The 18968-nt window shown below is 49.0% G+C and overlaps 1 protein-coding gene across 5 annotated transcripts in view; it reads left to right on the top strand.

Annotated features, from left to right (window-relative positions):
- PIK3CD (phosphatidylinositol-4,5-bisphosphate 3-kinase catalytic subunit delta) overlaps positions 1-18968 on the top strand; it is a 38830-nt gene that overhangs the window by 4372 nt on the left and 15490 nt on the right. For 2 of the 5 annotated variants that reach the window (XR_003994562.1, XM_030507625.1), the window contains exons 1-10: positions 1767-1849; positions 9896-9969; positions 10337-10500; positions 11564-11792; positions 12354-12583; positions 13394-13573; positions 14210-14359; positions 14685-14774; positions 15441-15662; positions 18759-18855. Coding sequence is in view for 4 of the 5 variants with exons in the window: in XM_030507625.1 (XP_030363485.1) it covers positions 10360-10500; positions 11564-11792; positions 12354-12583; positions 13394-13573; positions 14210-14359; positions 14685-14774; positions 15441-15662; positions 18759-18855 (1339 nt within the window). In the remaining variant the exon portion in view is untranslated. Of the gene's footprint in view, positions 1-1766; positions 1850-7212; positions 7455-8803; positions 9326-9895; positions 10048-10336; positions 10501-11563; positions 11793-12353; positions 12584-13393; positions 13574-14209; positions 14360-14684; positions 14775-15440; positions 15663-18758; positions 18856-18968 lie in introns of those variants that run through there. The other 3 variants (XM_030507626.1, XM_030507629.1, XM_030507627.1) reach the window with 3 other exon arrangements.

Below are 18968 nucleotides of genomic sequence, written 5' to 3'. Positions count from 1 at the left end.
CTCATTAACTGTATCCTGTGCCAAGGTTGGTTGTTTCCATGTGCAGGAGTGAAATACTTAAAAGCATAAACCCAGGTTCACAATCTCTAATTATTTGTGACCCAAAGTGCAGTGGGCACTTCTCAAGTGCAAGAGGAGATGTGGGAAAAGAGAGGCTTTTCAAGTGAGCTTTCAAATGGTCTTTGGGTACCTAATTGCTGTTGAAAATTTAATGAGACAGAGGAGAGACTGTCTTTGAACACTGGAAACATTTCTTATCCCCATCTGCTGCTGCTTTGGGGAATCACCACTGATTTCCTGTGACGAGTCAGAGCGATGCTCTGTGCAGAAGGGTGACAGCAGCCCCACTGAGAAGTGGCTGACCCTTGGGGCACTGGTGGGATAGACCCCTGTGCCATGGGTTGGTGCCTGGGTGGGTGAGCTTGGCAGTTCCCTGCAGCCAAGGGGCCTGCACAACAGGTTGGAGAAGAAAAAGATAAGGGTCGATTACCTGTGTGGCCTGTGTATCCCAGCACATAAAGCTGTGCTGGGTTCCTCTCTCCCATGGTTAGCAGGTGCTAGTGAAAACACCAAGAGTGTTACAACCTAGTGTTACCCTGCTCCTACTTTGGGAGCACCTTTCCTGCCTTGGAGACATTTCTCCTTGTCCCCCAAATCACTTAACTCTCCTTGGTTTGGAGTCATCCCCGTCATAGAATTGTTTGTGTTGGAAGGGACCTTAAAGCCCATCCAGTTCCAACCCCCTGCCACGAGCAGGGACACCTTCCACCAGAGCAGGTTGCTCCAAGCCCCTCTGTCCAGCCTGGCCTTGAACACTGCCAGGGATGGGGCAGCCACAGCTTCTCTGGGCACCCTGTGCCAGCACCTCAGCACCCTCACAGGGAAGAACTTCTGCCTAAGAGCTCATCTCAATCTCCCCTCTGGTAGGTTAAAGAGGGTATCATTGCACAAAACTTTTCAGATGAAGAAAGAACAAGTGCATGGTTGAGATTGTCAAAGGAGCCCTTTCCAGGGAAGGAGTGAATCCCAAACCATCTTAAATCCCCTCTGTTTGTAGTTTTATACATATGTGTTTAGGGCCTGCCTTCAACACGGTGTCCTATAGCTAGACCTGTGACTGTGGTAATAATGGAGCTGTTGGCTGGTGCTGCCAGCAGCATGTCCCTGATGCATCCACAGTGTCAGCTGCATCAGGATGGTGGCAGCTGTGGCCATTTTCAATGTTTGGCTACCAGGCAAATTCTCCTGGGGCCGTTACATTGCTCTGGGCTGCCTAAACCAGTGCTGCACAGGTTGCTGGTGTGCAGCGTGTACCTGGAGTGACCTGTGCGTGACAGTGATGGAGGGTGACTGCTGTGCAGTGCTGCAGTGCTGGAGCACAGTGCCACATCCCTGCTGCAGGGTTACTGTACGGTTACTGGGAACCGGTGCAGAATGGCTGGTGCGGGGCCAGCAGTGCGTGGTGCTCGGCTGGTGCGGGGTCAGAATGGCCGGTGCGGTGCCAGCAGTGCGCGGCGCACAGCCGGTGCGGGGTCAGTGGTGCGCGGTCGGTGCCGGGGCTCAATGTGTGCAGTGCGGGGCTGATGCGGGGTCAGCGGTGCGCAGTGCGGGGCCGCTGGTGCGGAGCTCCATGTGCGCAGTGCGGGGCCGCTGCGGGGCTCCATGTGCCCGGCGCGGGGTACCCGGGGCGCGGGTACCGGCGGGCCAGGCGCGCTCGCCGGGTCGCGGGGGGGCGGTGCGCGCTCGCGCGGCCCATTGCAGACGGTGCCGGGGCGGTGCCGCCCGCACCAGCCGGCAGCGGGGCCGGGGCCGGGCCGGAGCGCGGGAGACACCGCGGGCGAGCAGCGAGGTGAGCGCCGGGCCGGGGCCGGGGGGAAGCTGGGGCCGGGGGGAGCCCGCGGCGGCGGGGAGGAGAAGGAGGAGGAGCAGGGCCCGGCAGGAGCGGCCGCCGGTCCCCACGCCGGGCCGGGGCTCATCGCACCCCATTGCCGCGGCCCCCGGGAGCCGCTGCCGGGCATCGCCGAGGTCCCCGCGGCTGGCGCGGTTCGCCCTGTCCTCCGCGTCTCGCCGCTACGTGTGTGTCTGTGCTGTTTGCGGCGGCAAATCCCGGTTACTGCCCGGGCTCCTTTAACAAACTGTGTGCCTTAGGAAAAGCACCGCTGCTGTATGAATGTGGGGCGTTTGGAGACTCGGGTGTAGGTTTTAGCTGCTTTGGGGTCAGCCCCTGAAGCTGTATCCCTCCCCGCAGGAATAGATGCTTGCAGCAGCGCTCCTCTCTGTTTCCAAGGTGGGTGGATGGCACTGGTGTCTCTCTTTTGGCCAGGAATTGGATGGTGACCACTCGTGTCACCTGCTGACCGACCTCATGGGCTGCTGGGGGGGGGGGTCTTGTCCTGCTGAGATTCCTGCCCGGCCTTTACCTGGGGGGATTGGCACTTGGCACCTTGTCACTGCAATGAAGAGTCACCCAGAGGTTTGGCTTGCCTGGCCACATCTGGCCATCGTACCTGCTCTGACATTGCAGTCGTGCTGCCTGGGTCCGTCACTAACAGCGGTGTGTGTATCTGCTATGGGCTAGCTTTGGATTTTCTGTTTTGGCAGGGCACGAGGAAGACTTAAGAGCTCTCCAAAGAGAGTCTCTAAGTGTGGTGTGTTGTATGTGCTTGAGGTGGGAAGTTAAGTTGAATGTAGCAGTGAAAGGTCATTAGAAATAGTTGATTTTTTTTGTTTTCATCAGCAAGATGTACTTGGGTTTCTGGTCTTGTCCGCTCGTGGGAGCAGTTGAAAAAGACAAATTTCAGCGACCTCTTCAGCTAGAAGCTTTCATTTATCACAACTTCCTCCAGCTCCCAGTCTCTGCGTGTCTTAGCAATAACAGCAAAAGTGCAAAGATCCCAAGTAAGCTTGCCAGAATTTCAGACTTGCAACATCCTTTGTGAGATATACTTGTGTATATGAGAAAATTGAAACACGGAGTTGTTGTTTGAAGTTACGCATCCAACAGTTGTCAGGGTTAGCGATGGAACCTTGCAAGTTGCCAGTTTCAAGCTCTGGCTTTAACCACTAAGTACACTGTTTTCCACTAGATGCCTCCTCAGCCAATACTGAAAGCAGTTGATTGACTGTTAAACTCGCTTAAAAGGCTGCTTGAAAGTTTCCACCAAGCAAGGTTCTTTAGGCCTCCCATCAGATGCTTTTCTTACTCCCTGAGGTTCCTCCATCTCTCTCTAGTGATACTGTTGTACTTCCAGAATGAGGTATGGCTGTACATTTCCATTTCTCTTAAGTTGCTTTACCTGAACTCCTCTTTCCCTCTCTCTGGCTATTACTTGTGGTTCCTGCCGAGCTTGAATGATGGTGTATCACTCTGATGCTCTTTCTCTAGTCGCTCTGGAGCCAGGAGCCCCACAGCCTGGTTTTATCACAACATGTACATTCTGCTTGCCTATCTCTTCCCTTGCTGACAACCCCTTTCATCATCAGCCCTGCACACAAACAAGGTTAGCTCCAGTTCAGATTACATTAGCGTACTTCTGCTTCCCATTACTTTTCTCTGTGAGCCTGTTTTATGGGGTCTGCATGTGTAAGGCGGGCATTGAGCAGTATAAATGCTCAAAGTAAAGGAACCTTTATTTCATAAAGGGAAAAGCACAAGCCAAGGGATTCTTTGGATTCAGTGCTTGTTCAAAGCCTGATCTTTGTAGTCTCCATATAGCTAAAGCAATTCCTTGGGAGGTGGAAAAATCCATGGTTCTCCACTGACATCTGGATGCAGGGAAGATGCTGATTTTGGTGTGTAAATGCTGGTTTGTATCAGCCCCTCTGGTAGGGCAGGGGATGCTCTGTAGTGCTTTAGAGGCCTGCAGAGTTGGCTGTGTGTGTTTTCATCCCTTGCCCAGTTATGCTGGGCACATTCCTTGTATGTCTACCTCAGCCTGATGGTTTGTGTAAGCAAAGTAGGGAGTAAAGGTGACTAATGGAAGGCTTAGAAATCTCTACTAAAAAGCATTATCAAAGCAATGTAACTGTGTCTACTATGTAGAGTTGGATAAACAACAAGCTACCGTTGAATGAATGAACCAGTGCAGGGAATTGTGTGGCAGGATATGAGAGATCAGCATACACAACAGAAGCTGTTAATATGCAAAAACCTTTATTTGATTGTTGTATTTGGTAGAAGTCTTATTATGCTAAACCAAGTAAAGGAGATTAGAGTATTCTACACTAGATTCATTTCATTGAGGAAATGAACCCTGAAGATACAAGGTATATAGATTTTTGGGGGTTGTTCAGTACTTGGATGCTTCTCCCCATCTTTTCAAGGGGTCCTAGTCTTCTCTTACCAAGTCTTACACTTGTGTATATGTGTTGAAGGAGGAACCAGAGACAATTAGAGCTCTGGGGCAACTCAGCCTATACTGAAGGTCCCGCACTGTGACAGGAACTGAAAGAGAGCAGTCGTGGCCTAACAGCACAGTTGGGACCCAGTCTGTTCTTGGAGGGCAATTTTACAGCCTGTCAATGCTCCAGTGCCTTGCCCTAGCATACAGCAGACCTATTTTCCCCTGTGACCCTCACCAAAAAAGCAAGCCCAAGTTTAAAACCCTTTTAGAACACTCATTGAGATAGGACTGCACCTACAAAAACTTAGGGTTGGTCCAAACCTAAGTGTATCAATTATGTGCTTCAGACAAGCCAGTCCTGTGTGTACAGCAAAATTCCCGTGCTCTCCTCCCCCAGCTAAGTTGATGCCTGCGATGAAGGTGACTTCCTGCTGTCTCCCACGCAGCACTCATCACCTGTGAGCTCCCTGGCACTTGTTTCTCATCAACTTGAAAGGTATTTGTGTAGTCCTGGGGTTTAGTAATTTGGTAATGTGTTTGTGGGTGTTGGAGCTTCCGTGCCTGTCTGACGCTGCAGCCTCACAGAGGTTTGTGGAGCACTGTTCCATGTGTGAGTGTGCTACCTTGCTGCTTAGTTGTGTTCTTGTTCCCCTCAAGAAGCTGCATGTTGTGAACACCAGAGCTGTGGTTGATAACTGTGTAAGAGGAGAATTGTGTTAGTGTGATTCGCGTTGACTGCTGGCTTGATAAATACTGACTGGGTAATTTCAAATGCGTCTCTTACACTCTGCATAAATTTGCCTTTCTGTGCAACTGTTTATTCCTCAGGGTGCGTGAACTCAAAACATATGCTACGTCCTGTTACTGGTGGTGTGCCTGTATTTGTTACATGGCATCCAGGAATACTGGGGTTTTATGTTCTCTCCTGGCAGGCTGGTGCAGGGACTAGTCCCATGTGTGTGTCAGCTCTGCCTTGGCCGTCTCTCCCCTTTACTAAAGATGTACATTTATTAACTTCACATTAATTAATGCCAGGGGAAACCTTAGGGAGGTCAAAGCAGTCTGTAGCTTTCCTGCAGAATAGTGTATTGAGGCAAAGGAGGGAGAGGAAGCTGAGGACTTGTCGTCATCTGAAAGCTGGAATTTTGCCTCATGGTTATTTTCCTCCACCTCTCTTGCTGCCCAGTGATGAAGAGGTCTGGGCATTGTAAGATGGGTTCATTGCCCATACAGCTCTCAGTAAAGAAGTGATTAGTACCAATGGATTCATCTTCCCCTATGGCTTCTCTAGGATATGACTCTGTATCCCAAAATCACTGAGAGCTTACGGAGCAATTGCCCACTACCAGGAGGTTTTCCTGCTGTACCAGAGGCAGGGTCAGTGTGGAATGGGTCTGTATGTATTTCATTCCTAGTTTCCTGAGAAAGTCTGTAGTATACAGGTTTTTACTTTCCCCTTACAAAAATATTCCTCATAACAGAAATACATGTGGAGAGGAGAGTACACTTGGATTATCTGGGAATTGTGGAGAATAGCTTTGTGTTTGGACCCATGGAAATCTATTGTTGGGTGCACGCTTGATGCTTTGGGACCTGTGTGGTGTGACAGCATGATTTCTCTTCCTCATATGTGCTCTGAGAAGTCCGAAGTGATTCTGTGCCCTGCAGTTGGAGAGCTTGTTTGTCTGCAGGCTGAAAGAAGCAGCTGTGGTGGCCCCACGGACCTCAGTCACAGCCCATGCTGTGCATCAGCCAGTGCACACACTGTGTGTCCCGCTGCTGGGCTCTCCCACTGGGTTGGGACTGGTCACTCCTTGCATTTTCTTAGCATGATCTGAGGTTCCCGTCATGTGTGCTTGCTGCTTTTGGGAAAAGAGCTTCCATTACTGCCTCCCTGTGGGATGGGAAGAGTGGTTCTTTCTTTAGGGCAGCTGGGGCCCTGCTTATCCAGAGAGACTGAGGAAACTGCATCTTATCTTCATGTGCCAGCAGCAATGCCCCCGAGACACTGCCCCTGCAACTCCTGCCCGGGCAATTCCCTTTCCTGGAGTCAGCACAATTGCGTGGCTTATAGAAGGCCTTCACAGCACATGACCTTGGGTGTCCTGCCCAAGCAAGTACATACCACGGGGCAGTTTTTGGGTCAGGCTTGTGTACAAGCAGGCCCAGAGGAAAACTGCTGCGTGAGATGAATTTGAGGGCCTGTGGTTTCCTCAAATGCTGTGTGTATACCTCCAGTATATGAAGTTCACAACATATTTGGCCTTCACAAGGGCCAGGTCTTTAGCTTGGGTGTACTCATTGTTATGACTTGGGCCACCCAAACAAATCCTCTGGCCACCCAGTCTTGAGGTTTATCTCTTGGATGGAGTGTATGTATGTACCAGCTGTAGAGCAAGAGCTGTGTGTGTTCTGGTTGTCTGTTCTGCTGTTCAGCCCCTACTACACTGCCTGGCGTCCTTGGAGCTGGAACTCAGCAGTGTTCCTGCCTGGCACTTGGAACGAGTAGTTGAGGGTTGTGGGGGATGTGGCTGGTGGGGGAGGAAGAAGTATTATAGGAAGTTGTAGGTGGGGGAATGTGGAAGTATTCTAGCAAGAAGATGTTGTGTAGTATATTGCAGTAGAATGAGTAAGGACTGGGGGTGTCTTGTTGTAGAGAATGGGTGGCCTGGTGTTGATAAGCAAAGGACCTTTGATAGCCTGTGTACCTGCTTGAGGTTAGCTCTGTGGGTTTGCATCCCACTAAAACCCAAGCTTCTGTCTTTCTCTTGCTTGCCCTGGCTTTGAGAGATCTGAAAGTCATGCAGTAAACTACTTTGTTAAGTGTGGGTTGATTAACTTGAACCTCAGGCTACCATCCCTGCCACAATATGGGATTTGTAACACTAATATGTCCATCCACCAGGATGAAAGGCTGAGAGGATGCTGGGGCCTTTAAAAATTGGCAGCATCCTGAATTTAGTAATGGGAAGGGGGGTGGAAAGCAGGGTAAACAAAGCATCAGAGACCATGCAAGTCCGGAGTTGTTCTTCCTGTGGCATATTCACTCCCGGTTCTGTTGGAAAAATCCCTCTACATCGGGAGATCATCAGTGAGTTTGGAAAAACGAAGGTATTGAGCAACCTGAACTTGACATCGTAGTGTTAATAGCTTAGATAGATACTTCACATGTGGTGGGGTGTGATGTCGGGTAGAAACCCTCAGCAGAAGGAAGCAGTTCAGTCGTTGTCCTGTCTCTGCCGCACGCAAAGAGTTGTGGTAAATGGCTCGATGTCCAGTTGGAAACCTGTAACGAGTGGTGTCCCTCAGGGATCGGTGTTGGGACCGGTCCTGTTCAACATCTTTGTCGGTGACATGGACAGTGGGATTGAGTGCACCCTCAGCAAGTTTGCCGATGACACCAAGCTGTGTGGTTCGGTTGATACGCTGGGGGGAAGGGATGCCATCCAGAGGGACCTTGACACGCTTGTGAGGTGGGCCGATGCCAACCTTATGAAGTTTAACCAAGGCAAGTGCAAGGTCCTACACCTGGGTCGGGGCAACCCCAGGCACTGCTACAGGCTGGGCAGAGAAGAGATTCAGAGCAGCCCTGCAGAAAAGGACTTGGGGGTGTTGGTTGACGAGAAGCTTAACATGAGCCGGCAGTGTGAGCTTGCAGCCCAGAAAGCCAACCGTATCCTGGGCTGCATCAAAAGAAGCGTGACCAGCAGGTCGAAGGAGGTGATCCTGCCCCTCTACTCTGCTCTTGTGAGACCCCACTTGGAGTACTGCGTACAGTTCCGGTGTCCTCAACATAAAAAGGACATGGAGCTGTTGGAGCGAGTCCAGAGGAGGGCCACGAGGATGATAAGAGGGCTGGAGCACCTCCCATATGAAGACAGGCTGAGAGAGTTGGGGCTGTTCAGCCTGGAGAAGAGAAGGCTGCGTGGTGACCTCATAGCAGCCTTCCAGTATCTGAAGGGGGTCTACAAGGATGCTGGGGAGGGACTCTTCCTTAGGGACTGTAGTGGTAGGACAAGGGGTAATGGGTTCAAACTTAAACAGAGGAAGTTTAGATTAGATATAAGGAAGAAGTTCTTTACAGTGAGGGTGGTGAAGCACTGGAATGGGTTGCCCAGGGAGGTTGTGGATGCTCCGTCCCTGGCGGTGTTCAAGGCCAGGTTGGACAGAGCCTTGAGCCACGTGGTTTAGGGCAAGGTGTCCCTGCCCATGGCAGGGGGGGTTGGAACTAGATGATCTTAAGGTCCTTTCCAACCCTTACGATTCTATGATTCTATGATTCTCTGCTGGTCAGCAGAGTCATGGTAGTTTGCTGCTTTTATGCCATTGGGCAAGGCCGAGGTAGCAGATCCTCCAGAAACTTGCTGGGTTTGTTGTTATTGAGCAGAAGCAGCTTGTTTTGCTTTATTCAAACTTGTAAACCTTGCCTCCTCCCCCTTTTTACTTCCCTCCTTCTTAAGGCACATGGGTGGTTTTGTGGTCCCTGTATCCGGTCTCTGTGTGACACAGTGTGTGCGCTGAGGAAGCGGGACAGATAAAACATAGCTCAGACTTCTGGGAATCCTCACCTCAGTGCTGATGGGGAAGTGCTGCGCTCCCAGGCACTGGCAGATAAGATGCTGGGCTTCTTGTCATACTGAAGCATAGGGGCTGGCTCACGAGAGGCTGCCAGCAAGACTTCATGATTTGGGAGACCCAAATCTTCAGCAGCATCTTGCTTAATTTCTCTCTAAGTTTGTACACTGACGGCTGCAAAGCCATGTTTTAAATTGTGAATGGGCAAATTTGGTGCTGGTTTCATGGCCTGAGGATACTTGACACAGAATTGCTCGGGACATGTGGAGGGCTGCATTTAGACCCAGCAGTCAGGCTGGCAGGAGGCTGAAGCCTGGCTTTCCACAGCAGCCACGAGCCATGGCTCTGTGAGCACCCTCCAGGCTGTGCTTCTGGTGTGTTTCTCTGCTGACCTGGTGGAAAAGCTGGTAAGTGAGAGGGAATTTGGGTGAGTTGGTTTCTCTGCTGAGGTGGTTGAAGAGAATTAGTTATAGTACTTACCTGTCTCTTGCTAGGAGCTAATGCTAACAGTTCTAATCTCTTCCTGCATATGGGAACACCACACTGCTGCTTGTTATCTGTTAGAGGAGTTTTATACAGCTGTAGTATTATCTTGTGGGCAAATGGATGGAGTAGGAGGGTTTCTTTGACTGTGGTGTTACGTGTCTTTAAGAAAGCAAACGTACGATGGGCTTCTGTTCAATACCTTTTGTTTTAGCTGTGCATGTGTGCACTTATCCTGTCTTTGAAACCACCAGTCTATACCTGAGAGCATTCAGATTCTTTTTCTCTTGAGTTCTTTGGATACACTAAGAATAAACTGTAGAGCCCTGCCAAGTGAAAAGGTGCAAATGGAATTAACAAACCTATTTTGATTGCCTCAGCCTTACGTATTTTTCCTGTACTTGGGGGGGAGAGGGTGATATACAGTGGAATATTATTTGTGTGTATGAAAATGCACACTCAGAACCAGCAACATCTCTTTCTCCCTCTTGCAGACTGGAACTGAGCTCTGGAAAAACAAAGTGGAGCTTGGAGCATGTGGCCTGAGGACTGCCTTACCAAGCCAGGGGTAGGGACTTACTGTTTGTGTTGGCTGCTTGGTCGTAGATGAGCTTATTGGGACAAGTGCCTTTGTTCTCAAGTGAAGGTACTTCTTTAATTCCTTTGTCAAATGCAGATGTAGATGTTAATCCCAGTCTTGAAAGGGTTGCACTGAGGCAGAAGCAAATGCCATAGCAAGAATGCCTCTGTAGCTTAAAGACACTGGGCTGGAAGTTTGATTAAGTTGCACATTTTCCTGAGCTGGGGGGATATGCTGAACCTTCCTTTCTTTGTGTTCTTTTGCATATTAATATTAACTTTCTACAGAGCCCCGCACAGATCTGAGGAGATATTATGTAGTCATCAGCAACAGACCTTGTTCCCCTTTCTTGCAGGTGGTAGCTAAGAAGTGAGCAGGATGCCCCCAGGCATTTACTGCCCTATGGAATTCTGGTCCAAGGGGGAAAACCAAAACATCCAGGTGGACTTTCTGCTGCCCACAGGCATATATTTAAACCTTTCTGTGTCCTGCAATGCCAGCTTGGGCACCATCAAGCAGGTAACAGTCTTGTTCCACAGTCTTATGTGCAGTAGTTCCCAAATAGTCAAATACAGATGCTGGACGGACTCAAAGTATTCAGGATGCCAGCTTACAGAAATTGAACACTGAAAATTGGGAATGGGAGTGATAGAGAGGATTTTACTTAGTGCTTCTTTGAGGAATAAAATACTGTAGTTGAAAGCCTGTGTAAATGAAATGTAGCTGCTTCCTTGTTTCCCTGGGCTGGAAGCCGGGTTAGGGGAGAGTGAAGGAAAACAGTGGGAAAGGTTTTCTCTGCAGCAGCAGCCTGGCCTAGATGAGTCACAGATCACAAGGGACAGAAGCACAGTGCCAGATTATTCCAGGTTTTCTCGGGCTGCAGTTTTCAGGTAAAAAAAACCAAAACCAACCTAAAAACCATAAGTAGAGCTGACCGGTTCCAGCTGTTAAGTTACGGGTCTGTGTTTCACAGCCAGCGTAGGCACTGGGCCAGACCAGAGGCCCATCTACTCTGGAGTTCCGTCTCCTGTAGCAGGCACTTAGGATGAGAGTGAAGAAATGAACAGTGGTGTGGAAATGCCATCCCCTGGGAGTGAAGGATGGAGGGTTCTCGGGTCTTGTCATAGATTTTATGTTATTGGGGGCAAGTTATTTAACTGAGTTTTGCTTCCAGTGGGAGCAATACCTCTAGTTCACAAGGCCAGCAGTCAGCCAGTACTTACAGTGAGGTATTCAGGTGGGGGATATTTAAATAGTCAGGTTGAAGGATTTACTTTGCCTGAAACAAATGGCAAGCATGAAAAGAAGGCAAGTTAAAGGCACTTGCAAATAAATCTGGCCAGCATTTCAGCACAAGTTGGAGCCACCAGGCTTGGCTGAAAAGCAGCCTGTGATTGCAGCTCCAGGAATGCTGCGGGAAGGTTTGGCTGTGCATTGCCTTTACCAAATGGTGTCTCTTGGGGGAATGAAGTTGTGGGGTGGCATCAGAATCATTTAGGTTGGAAAAGACCCTTAAGATGAGGAGGAGGATGATGTTCTGGCAGTGCAGCAGTAGTTTCACCCTGCTGTTGCTCTGGCCCAGGTGGTGTGGAAGCATGCTCAGTATGAGCCGCTGTACCATATGCTCAGTGATCCTGAGGCCTATGTCTTCACGTGCATCAACCAGACAGCAGAGCAGCAGGAGCTGGAGGACGAGCAACGGCGGCTTTGTGACATCCAGCCCTTCCTGCCGGTGCTGCGGCTCGTGGCTCGGGAAGGAGACAGAGTCAAGAAGGTTATTAACTCCCAGATCAGCCTGCTCATTGGAAAAGGTCAGTTCCCATCACCAGGAGTGTGGCAGTGGTGTTGAAACATGCTTCTGTCCCAGACAGCCTTGCTATGTGTGGAATAGTGATGGAGCCATGCTTATGCAGGTGATGAAATGAGCAAGTTTGGTCTCTGGTGGATCTGGTAGGGGAATAGTGTGTGTGCAGGCCCAAGAAGGGTGGTAGAGCACCGAAACAGGCTGCCCAGGGGGGTTGTAGAGTCTCCCTCTCTGGAGACATCCCAAACCCACCTGGACACGTTCCTGTGTGACCTGCTCTGGGTGGCCCTGCCTTGGCAGGGGGGTCGGACTGGATGATCTCCAGAGGTCCCTTCCAACCCTAGTGATTCTGTGGTGTGTCCTGCTGGCAGAGGGCTATAGTAATTGAGTTGGGTGCATTTGTACATAGTAAATAAACAATCGCTCATAGCTTGGCTGACTTCTCCTTTTGGCCAAACTGTGAGCATGAGGTTAGGAAGACTGTTTCACAGACACTTGATTACCAAAGGCTCATTTCCCCTATTGGGTGCAGATGCTTATTTTGCCTTTCTCTCTTACTCTCCACAAGGTTTGCATGAGTTTGACTCAGTGCAGGATCCAGAGGTGAATGATTTCCGCACCAAAATGTGCCAGTTCTGCGAGGAGAGAGCAGCGAAGCGGCAGCAGCTCAGCTGGGCAGCTTGGATGGAGTACAACTTCCCCTTGCAGCTGGAGCCCATGGCCAAAGGCCCTGGCACTGGCCCTCTCCATATCCCCACCAAGAACATTTTTGTCAACGTCAAGTTTCAGTCTGGAGGGGTAAAGCACAATCTTTTCTGTGGCAATGTTTAACTGGTTTGTGCTTTCCTTTTGGGAACCTTTGGGAATTTGGAGACAGAATAATGTGTGCATGGACATTGTTTCCATGTGTTCAGTGTTCATCTTCATTCTCCTGTGGAGATGGTTGGGAGGGAGACTCTGAGCCTCCAACCAAGGGAGCTGTTCTCCTTCCTGAACATGCATTGGGTGTACTGGTTAGCTGGTAGCTGAGGTTCCTGCATGTACATGTGGCAGAAAGCTTTTAGGGAGAGGAGCACAGAATCCAATACATGCCTTTCCTTTTGAACCCAGGAGTCTGCTCAGCTCATGCTCAGCATATGCTGCTTGCCCATGGGCCTCTATCCTTGCCTGCTACCCTTGGGTTAGTGTCATTTTTGCATGTCATGCCTGGCATGAGGCAGGAGTCACCCCCATGGGAGAAGGGCCTTCCAGAGCAGTGCGTTTGAGCATGGTGACCCTAGCCACGCTCTGCCTTGCTGCTGGAGTGACAGTGGGGTGATTTTTAATGACTGGCAACCACATGAACTGGTGATTCTGCTCGAACTGGACTTGAAGTTCCTGATTTCCAGTCTCATGGTTGCGCTGCTGAAAGATGCTCCTGCCCAGTTTGGTAAACATCCCTGCTTATTTGCTCATGTGTGTGTGGGGATAATTCTGCCTTCCTATCCTTCTCTTTATTGTCAGTAGCAGGAATGTTGTTACCTACCTGCTGAGCTACTGCTGCTCCTTGTGCTGGTTTCAGCCCTGTGCTGGTGTTTGACAGTGTATGCTGTGTTGTTGGGCTTGCAGGAGAGCTTCACTTTCCAGATCTCCCCAAATGAGTTCCCCATCACATTAATGAGCTATGCTATCAAGAAGCAGGCTACTGTCTTCCGCCATGAGACACTGGAGAAGCCAGAGGACTACACCCTGCAGGTGAATGGGAAATGTGAATACCTCTATGGGAACTACCCCCTGTACCAGTTCCAGGTGAGCCTTGTGTCTTCCTTTAGCAATGAGTCTGTTCCCATTGCTGGGAGGGTGGATTGAGACCTGTTATCCTCCAGCCCAAGGAGGCAGCGCTGTTTATAGGAATGCAACACATCAGTGGCAGGACATGGATGCTTCTTAGGGGATACTTCTAACAGCCTAACAGATCCTTATGCTTTTGGGGGCTAATGATCTAATTCTGTCCCTGGGTACCAAGTGCTGTGTAAATGCATTTACAGGCTGTGGTTCTGGAAATGTCTGTTTGCTTGCATGGTGGGCTGGGGTTCTCTTTCTGAAAGCTGGGCAAGTAATGCTGTATCCTGTGTTCCCCTGGCAAGGCAAACTGCTGTTGGGAGTGCTGAATCCTCCTCAGTGTTTTCCCTTAATGCAGCCATTTGAGTCAGTTGATGAAATGCCAGCTATAAAAGGCACTTCATATTCTCAGTTCTGGCAACATGAGTCCACTGAGTTGCAGGTTTATAAAGCCAAGAGGAGATAAATTAAAACTGATTTTTGGTTATTGCTGTGTCCTTTCCTTACTCCTTCCACCTGTTTTCTGCTCCAGCCAGTTCTGATTTGCTGCCTGCTCTTGCCTGGCTCTGTTTCATCCCTGCTGACTCTCTCCTCTCTTTGCAGTACATTCGCAGCTGCCTGCACCGAGGCCTGACGCCCCATCTGACCATGGTACACTCCTCCACTATCATTGCCATGAGAGACGAGCAAACCAACTGTATCACCAGCCCCCCCAAGACTGCTACCAAGCCTCCCCCGCTCCCCAAGAAAAAGGTAAAAGGGGGCAGTGACCCAGCAGGGTCAACCTCAAATCATCCACTGATGGAGATGCTGAGCTTGTGTGGGAACAACAGCTGGTTCTCCCTGCCCTCCTCAGGACAGGTCCCTAGCTAGGGTTTAAGAGCCAGGGATTTCCAGTCAGCCTTCCAGCTCCCTCCACAACTTCCCTGGTGTCCCAGACCTCATGCTGCCCGCATGCAGTGCAGTGCTCTTTCCTGTTGGAGCAAAAAGCATGTGATGAAGAGATGAGGTCTGGTGCTGGCTTGAGAAGTCCTTATTGCACTTATTTCTGATTGGAGGAACCCTTTTCTCTTTCTAGCCAAACTATGGTTCTCTGTGGTCCTTAGAGCAGTCTTTCTACATCCAGCTGGTGCAAGGCAGCAAGGTCAATGCAGATGAGAGGATGAAGGTAGGTACTGACTCACTTTGGAGTTTTGGTTTTGTGTTCTGGCTTTCCCAGCTGCACGCCTTGTTTGTGTGGTGAGGAAAGCAGGGGCTGACAGTTTGGTCTCACGTGATCCTCCCTTTACGCTTCATTCAGCCTTTGGGCAGTTTCTAAACTGCAGCACAACAGGAAGGGGAAGGGAACTTGCTAGCCAGCAGCCCAGCAATGCATTCTTAGAAGCACTGCCCTGCCAAAATGGGAGTAGCAGAGCTGCTGCCCTGTAGGAATATGGCTTGACAGCGGCATGGAGGGACAGGGAAGTCTGCAAAGGGCAGAGGAGGGGAAATTCAGCTCTGAGAAGAGAGAATGATGGGAGAGGTTCTGACAAGTAAAGTAAAGAGAGAAGGCATGATGCAGCAAAGCCCTGGGATTTGCAGGATGTCTGCCATGAAGGGAAAGCAGGTGAAGGAGGAGAAAGGGAAGGGAATGGCTGCCCCTAGGGAAAGGAAGGAAACAGGGCAAGAATATCTCACATATGTAGGGCAAGGCTTTATAAAGAAACAGGTAATCAAATAGTTAGTTGTTCTGCCCAGTGCCCCATCATTTTGCAGCTCTTCTAATCACATCTCTTCAGCAAACAAGTCAAGTCCCCGCGGATTCATGGCATTCTCTTCTTTCTCCTTCCCTCAGCTGGTGGTGCAAGCAGGGCTCTTTCATGGCAACGAGATGCTGTGCAAGACGGTGTCAAGCTCTGAAGTGAACGTGTGCTCAGAGCCTGTGTGGAAGCAGAGGCTGGATTTTGATATTAACATCTGTGATCTTCCCCGTATGGCGCGGCTCTGCTTTGCCCTCTATGCTGTCATTGAGAAGGCAAAGAAGGCACGTTCCACCAAGAAGAAGTCCAAGAAAGCTGTAAGTAGAAGCCAGCGTGGGGCTGAGCCAGGTTTGCCAGTGCTGGAGGGCACCATTCTGAACCAAATGCCTTTTGCTTTCAGAATAAGACTTCATTAATAAAAGGCCTTAGAGAATGATTGCCAGTAACATCTTCAACAGGAACAGGAAACTGAGGAGTGGCTGCTTGTAGAAAAGATAGTTTAAATGTAATTTCTTGTCCAGAAAGACCATTAAGAAACATACCCAGCATCTGAAAGCACATAAAGAGGAATCATTTGTGTCAGTGTCTCTGTATTTTGCTCCGCAACTTCCTTGTTTTAGAGTTGAGGTTAAACCATCTTCTGTGTTGCATCTTCTTTCTAGTAAGGTCTTTCATCCACATCTCCCATGGAGCAAGTTAACAGTTAAGAAAGGGGAAGAAAATGAGGAATGTAAAAACTGCCTACAGCACAGCTTTTAGGAGAGGTAAAATGAGAGTGCATCTAACCTTGAATTTTCAAGGTTACAGCAGCAAGATGCTGCAAACTGAGGATGGAAAGTGTTAAACCACTTTGGAACCTCTTGTTCTGAGCTTCTGAATCAGAGATGTAGCGATATTTCTCACTTTCCTCATCTCTCTTCCAAAACTTGTAGTTCATTAATAATTCAGTAACTAAAAGTAGATCTAAGTGTAGCCTGTAATTGAATCACTGGTTTCCCAGTGTTGTAACTTAAGCATGATGCCTCCAGCTCTTTGCACTTGAAGAGTTTTCTTCATGAGCAACAAATGCATTTGTTCCTCCGAAAATTATTGTTTTTGTAGCCACAAAAACACTGTTTCCATGCTTTAAAGAGAGGGTTTAGTCATGCCATCTTTACTAGAGTGCAGAGAAATGAGGGACTGGCAAATGCGATCACAGCTTTTCAGTCTCAGTTCTGCTAGCTCCTTTTCGCTGCTGAAGGGTTCACTGAGCTTTGTTGTGTTCACATCAATAGGGTTCTCAGGGTTACAGTGCATTAATGTCTGGGGAGCAACAGGCAACCCACGAGTCCTGCTTGTGTGAACCAATTGCTGGGTTGGAGACTTCAGACTGGGAAACATTCGGAGGCCAGGACCAGGATCAACCCTTTTATTGTTGTTTTTGCACTTAAGAATAGCAGAGCTCCAACTCCTGCTGGCAGCTTTTGTTGAGCAGAATATCTGATTCATCCACAGCCTGCATTGCTGTGGTCACACTGGAATAATTTTCAGGTTTGAAGCAGTCAGAAGGAAATCTTGCTATTCTGATTGACAAAACATAACCAGCCTGGTTAGCTGAGTTGTTAAGAGGATTTTGTTCACGTGTGTCCTGGTACTGGAGAAAGATGGATGAATTCTGGTGAGTTCTTAATATCAAATCACAATATTTGCTGGAGCTAAGCTCTGCAGAAACAGATTTTTCCACATGGGCAGCTGCAGCAATGAGTGAGGTGCCAGATCCCATTTAAAATGGTTGGTGAGAGGAGGTTACAGTCAGAGCACACCCTGGTTTTTGTGTTTGATGAATAATCTGCTTGCTTTGCTAACAGAACTGAGAGGTTAGTTACAAGCATGTTGTTTGTCTGTGTGTGGAGCAGATAGGTGGGACTAAATGATTTCCTACCACAAAAACAGGCACACTTGCAGGCTGACTGGGATGAGTCAGAGGGTTAATGTCACCCAGAGGGTTGGCTCAGTGTTTCTGTAAGTCATGCAGGAGATATTTCTGTCCTTTCAATGCTGAATCGTTGCTTTGCTGGACTTTATCCACCAGAAATCTTGCCTTGTGTTTTGGCAGGCTCTGCACTGTGGTTTGATGTCACTTACTCTGTGAGAAAAGGTTATTGCTGGTGGTGTTTTGTTTGGCTTTTCCCTATGATCTAGAGGCTGATATGTCAAGTGGGATTTCACTAATCACATCAACTCAGAGGTTTGTGAGAGGCCACTTGCAAGTGATTAATTTTGTGGCATTAGAGGAAAATGCTGACTTTGCTACCTCCACCAAGTCCTTTGGTGGACCTTTGGGGTAAGCCTGATACGTACTTTAGAATGTCTCAGTGGAACAAAAGGATGCATCACTGGGGTTCCCTTCAGATATTCCTTTCTTTGGGGTGCCTTTGACTACAGTTTTGCCTCACAAGCTCTTTGCAAGCCAGTTTCTGTGCTCACGTCTGCTTAAGCCTTGGTGTTTTCTGAGCAACTGAGTGGATTGCTGGTGTGGCTGAAGCTGTTATATGAAATAAACTGTTATATGCAGTAAACTGTTCCATTTGGGGAACCTGACTGCAGGAAATCTTAGGTCATTTGTGGAATATATGTCTGCCCTGATGGCAGGGAGACAGGCTTCTCTGCCATGTCCCAGTCCTCCACTTCCAAGATGAGACTGGTTTATGTGACTGCGTTGGACTTGTGGGTTTTATTTTGGGGGGGTGTGGTGGGGGATTGGCAGCATAACCTTTGGTTTGTATAGATAGTGTTTATGACTGTAGAGAGCAGCCAAGCCTGTTCTTCCCATTATCAGATATATCTGGTGTTCCTTGCCTAGTTTTCTGAAGTCACACTAACTCTGCGTTCCCTGCTTCAAAATTAAGGTTCTTCTCCCTCCCTTCAAACTGTGAAATATATGAAATATGTGTGCCACAGCTCCTTCAAATACCATGGAGTGTGGACTTTCAAGGCCTTACAGGCAACTTAGATACTCTTCAGCTATGCAAAATGAAGAAATTTTAGACATATTTGAGGGGAGAGTTTGGTGCCATTCAGCACTACACAAAAGGTTTTGGCAAATAACTGAATCTGATGCCATCTTGTGCTCTGATTTTAAGAGAACTTAAAAGGTAAGCAGGCAGGCATGGCTACCTGGGGTGGTATACTCTTTATAGGAGGCCCTTGGTGAAGGGGGTACCTCTTGAGTGGGAAGTAACCTGCCTGTAGCATTCTGTGTAGCAGCCTGCAAACTTGGAAAAGATCAAGAATATATAACTTCTTATCCCTGGCTGTTGTGAGGCCTTTGCTTTACATGGGGATATCTCACTTTGTTGTTAAGAACTAACTATTCCCTTCATCCAGCTTTTGCAACTACAGCACCCAAATGAGCTTCTTTCTTTGCTTTGCAGGACTGCCCCATCGCCTGGGTGAATGTCATGCTCTTTGACTACAAGGACCAGCTGAAAACAGGGGAGTGCTGCTTGCACATGTGGTCCTCCTTTCCAGGTATGTCAGGAAATAAAGCTACTGGGTTGGTTTGCATCTTTAGCCCCCACCACACAGACAGGAGATTCCCTGTATTGGTGTCCAGTAGTTGTAGGAGGGCCCATAATAGTTTG

This window comes from Strigops habroptila, chromosome 16, assembly GCF_004027225.2.
Source record: "Strigops habroptila isolate Jane chromosome 16, bStrHab1.2.pri, whole genome shotgun sequence".
In the NCBI taxonomy this organism is placed as follows: Eukaryota; Metazoa; Chordata; class Aves; order Psittaciformes; family Psittacidae; genus Strigops; species Strigops habroptila.
The sequence above is the reverse complement of the archived record's forward strand: the minus strand, read 5'-3'. Positions and strand labels throughout refer to the sequence as shown.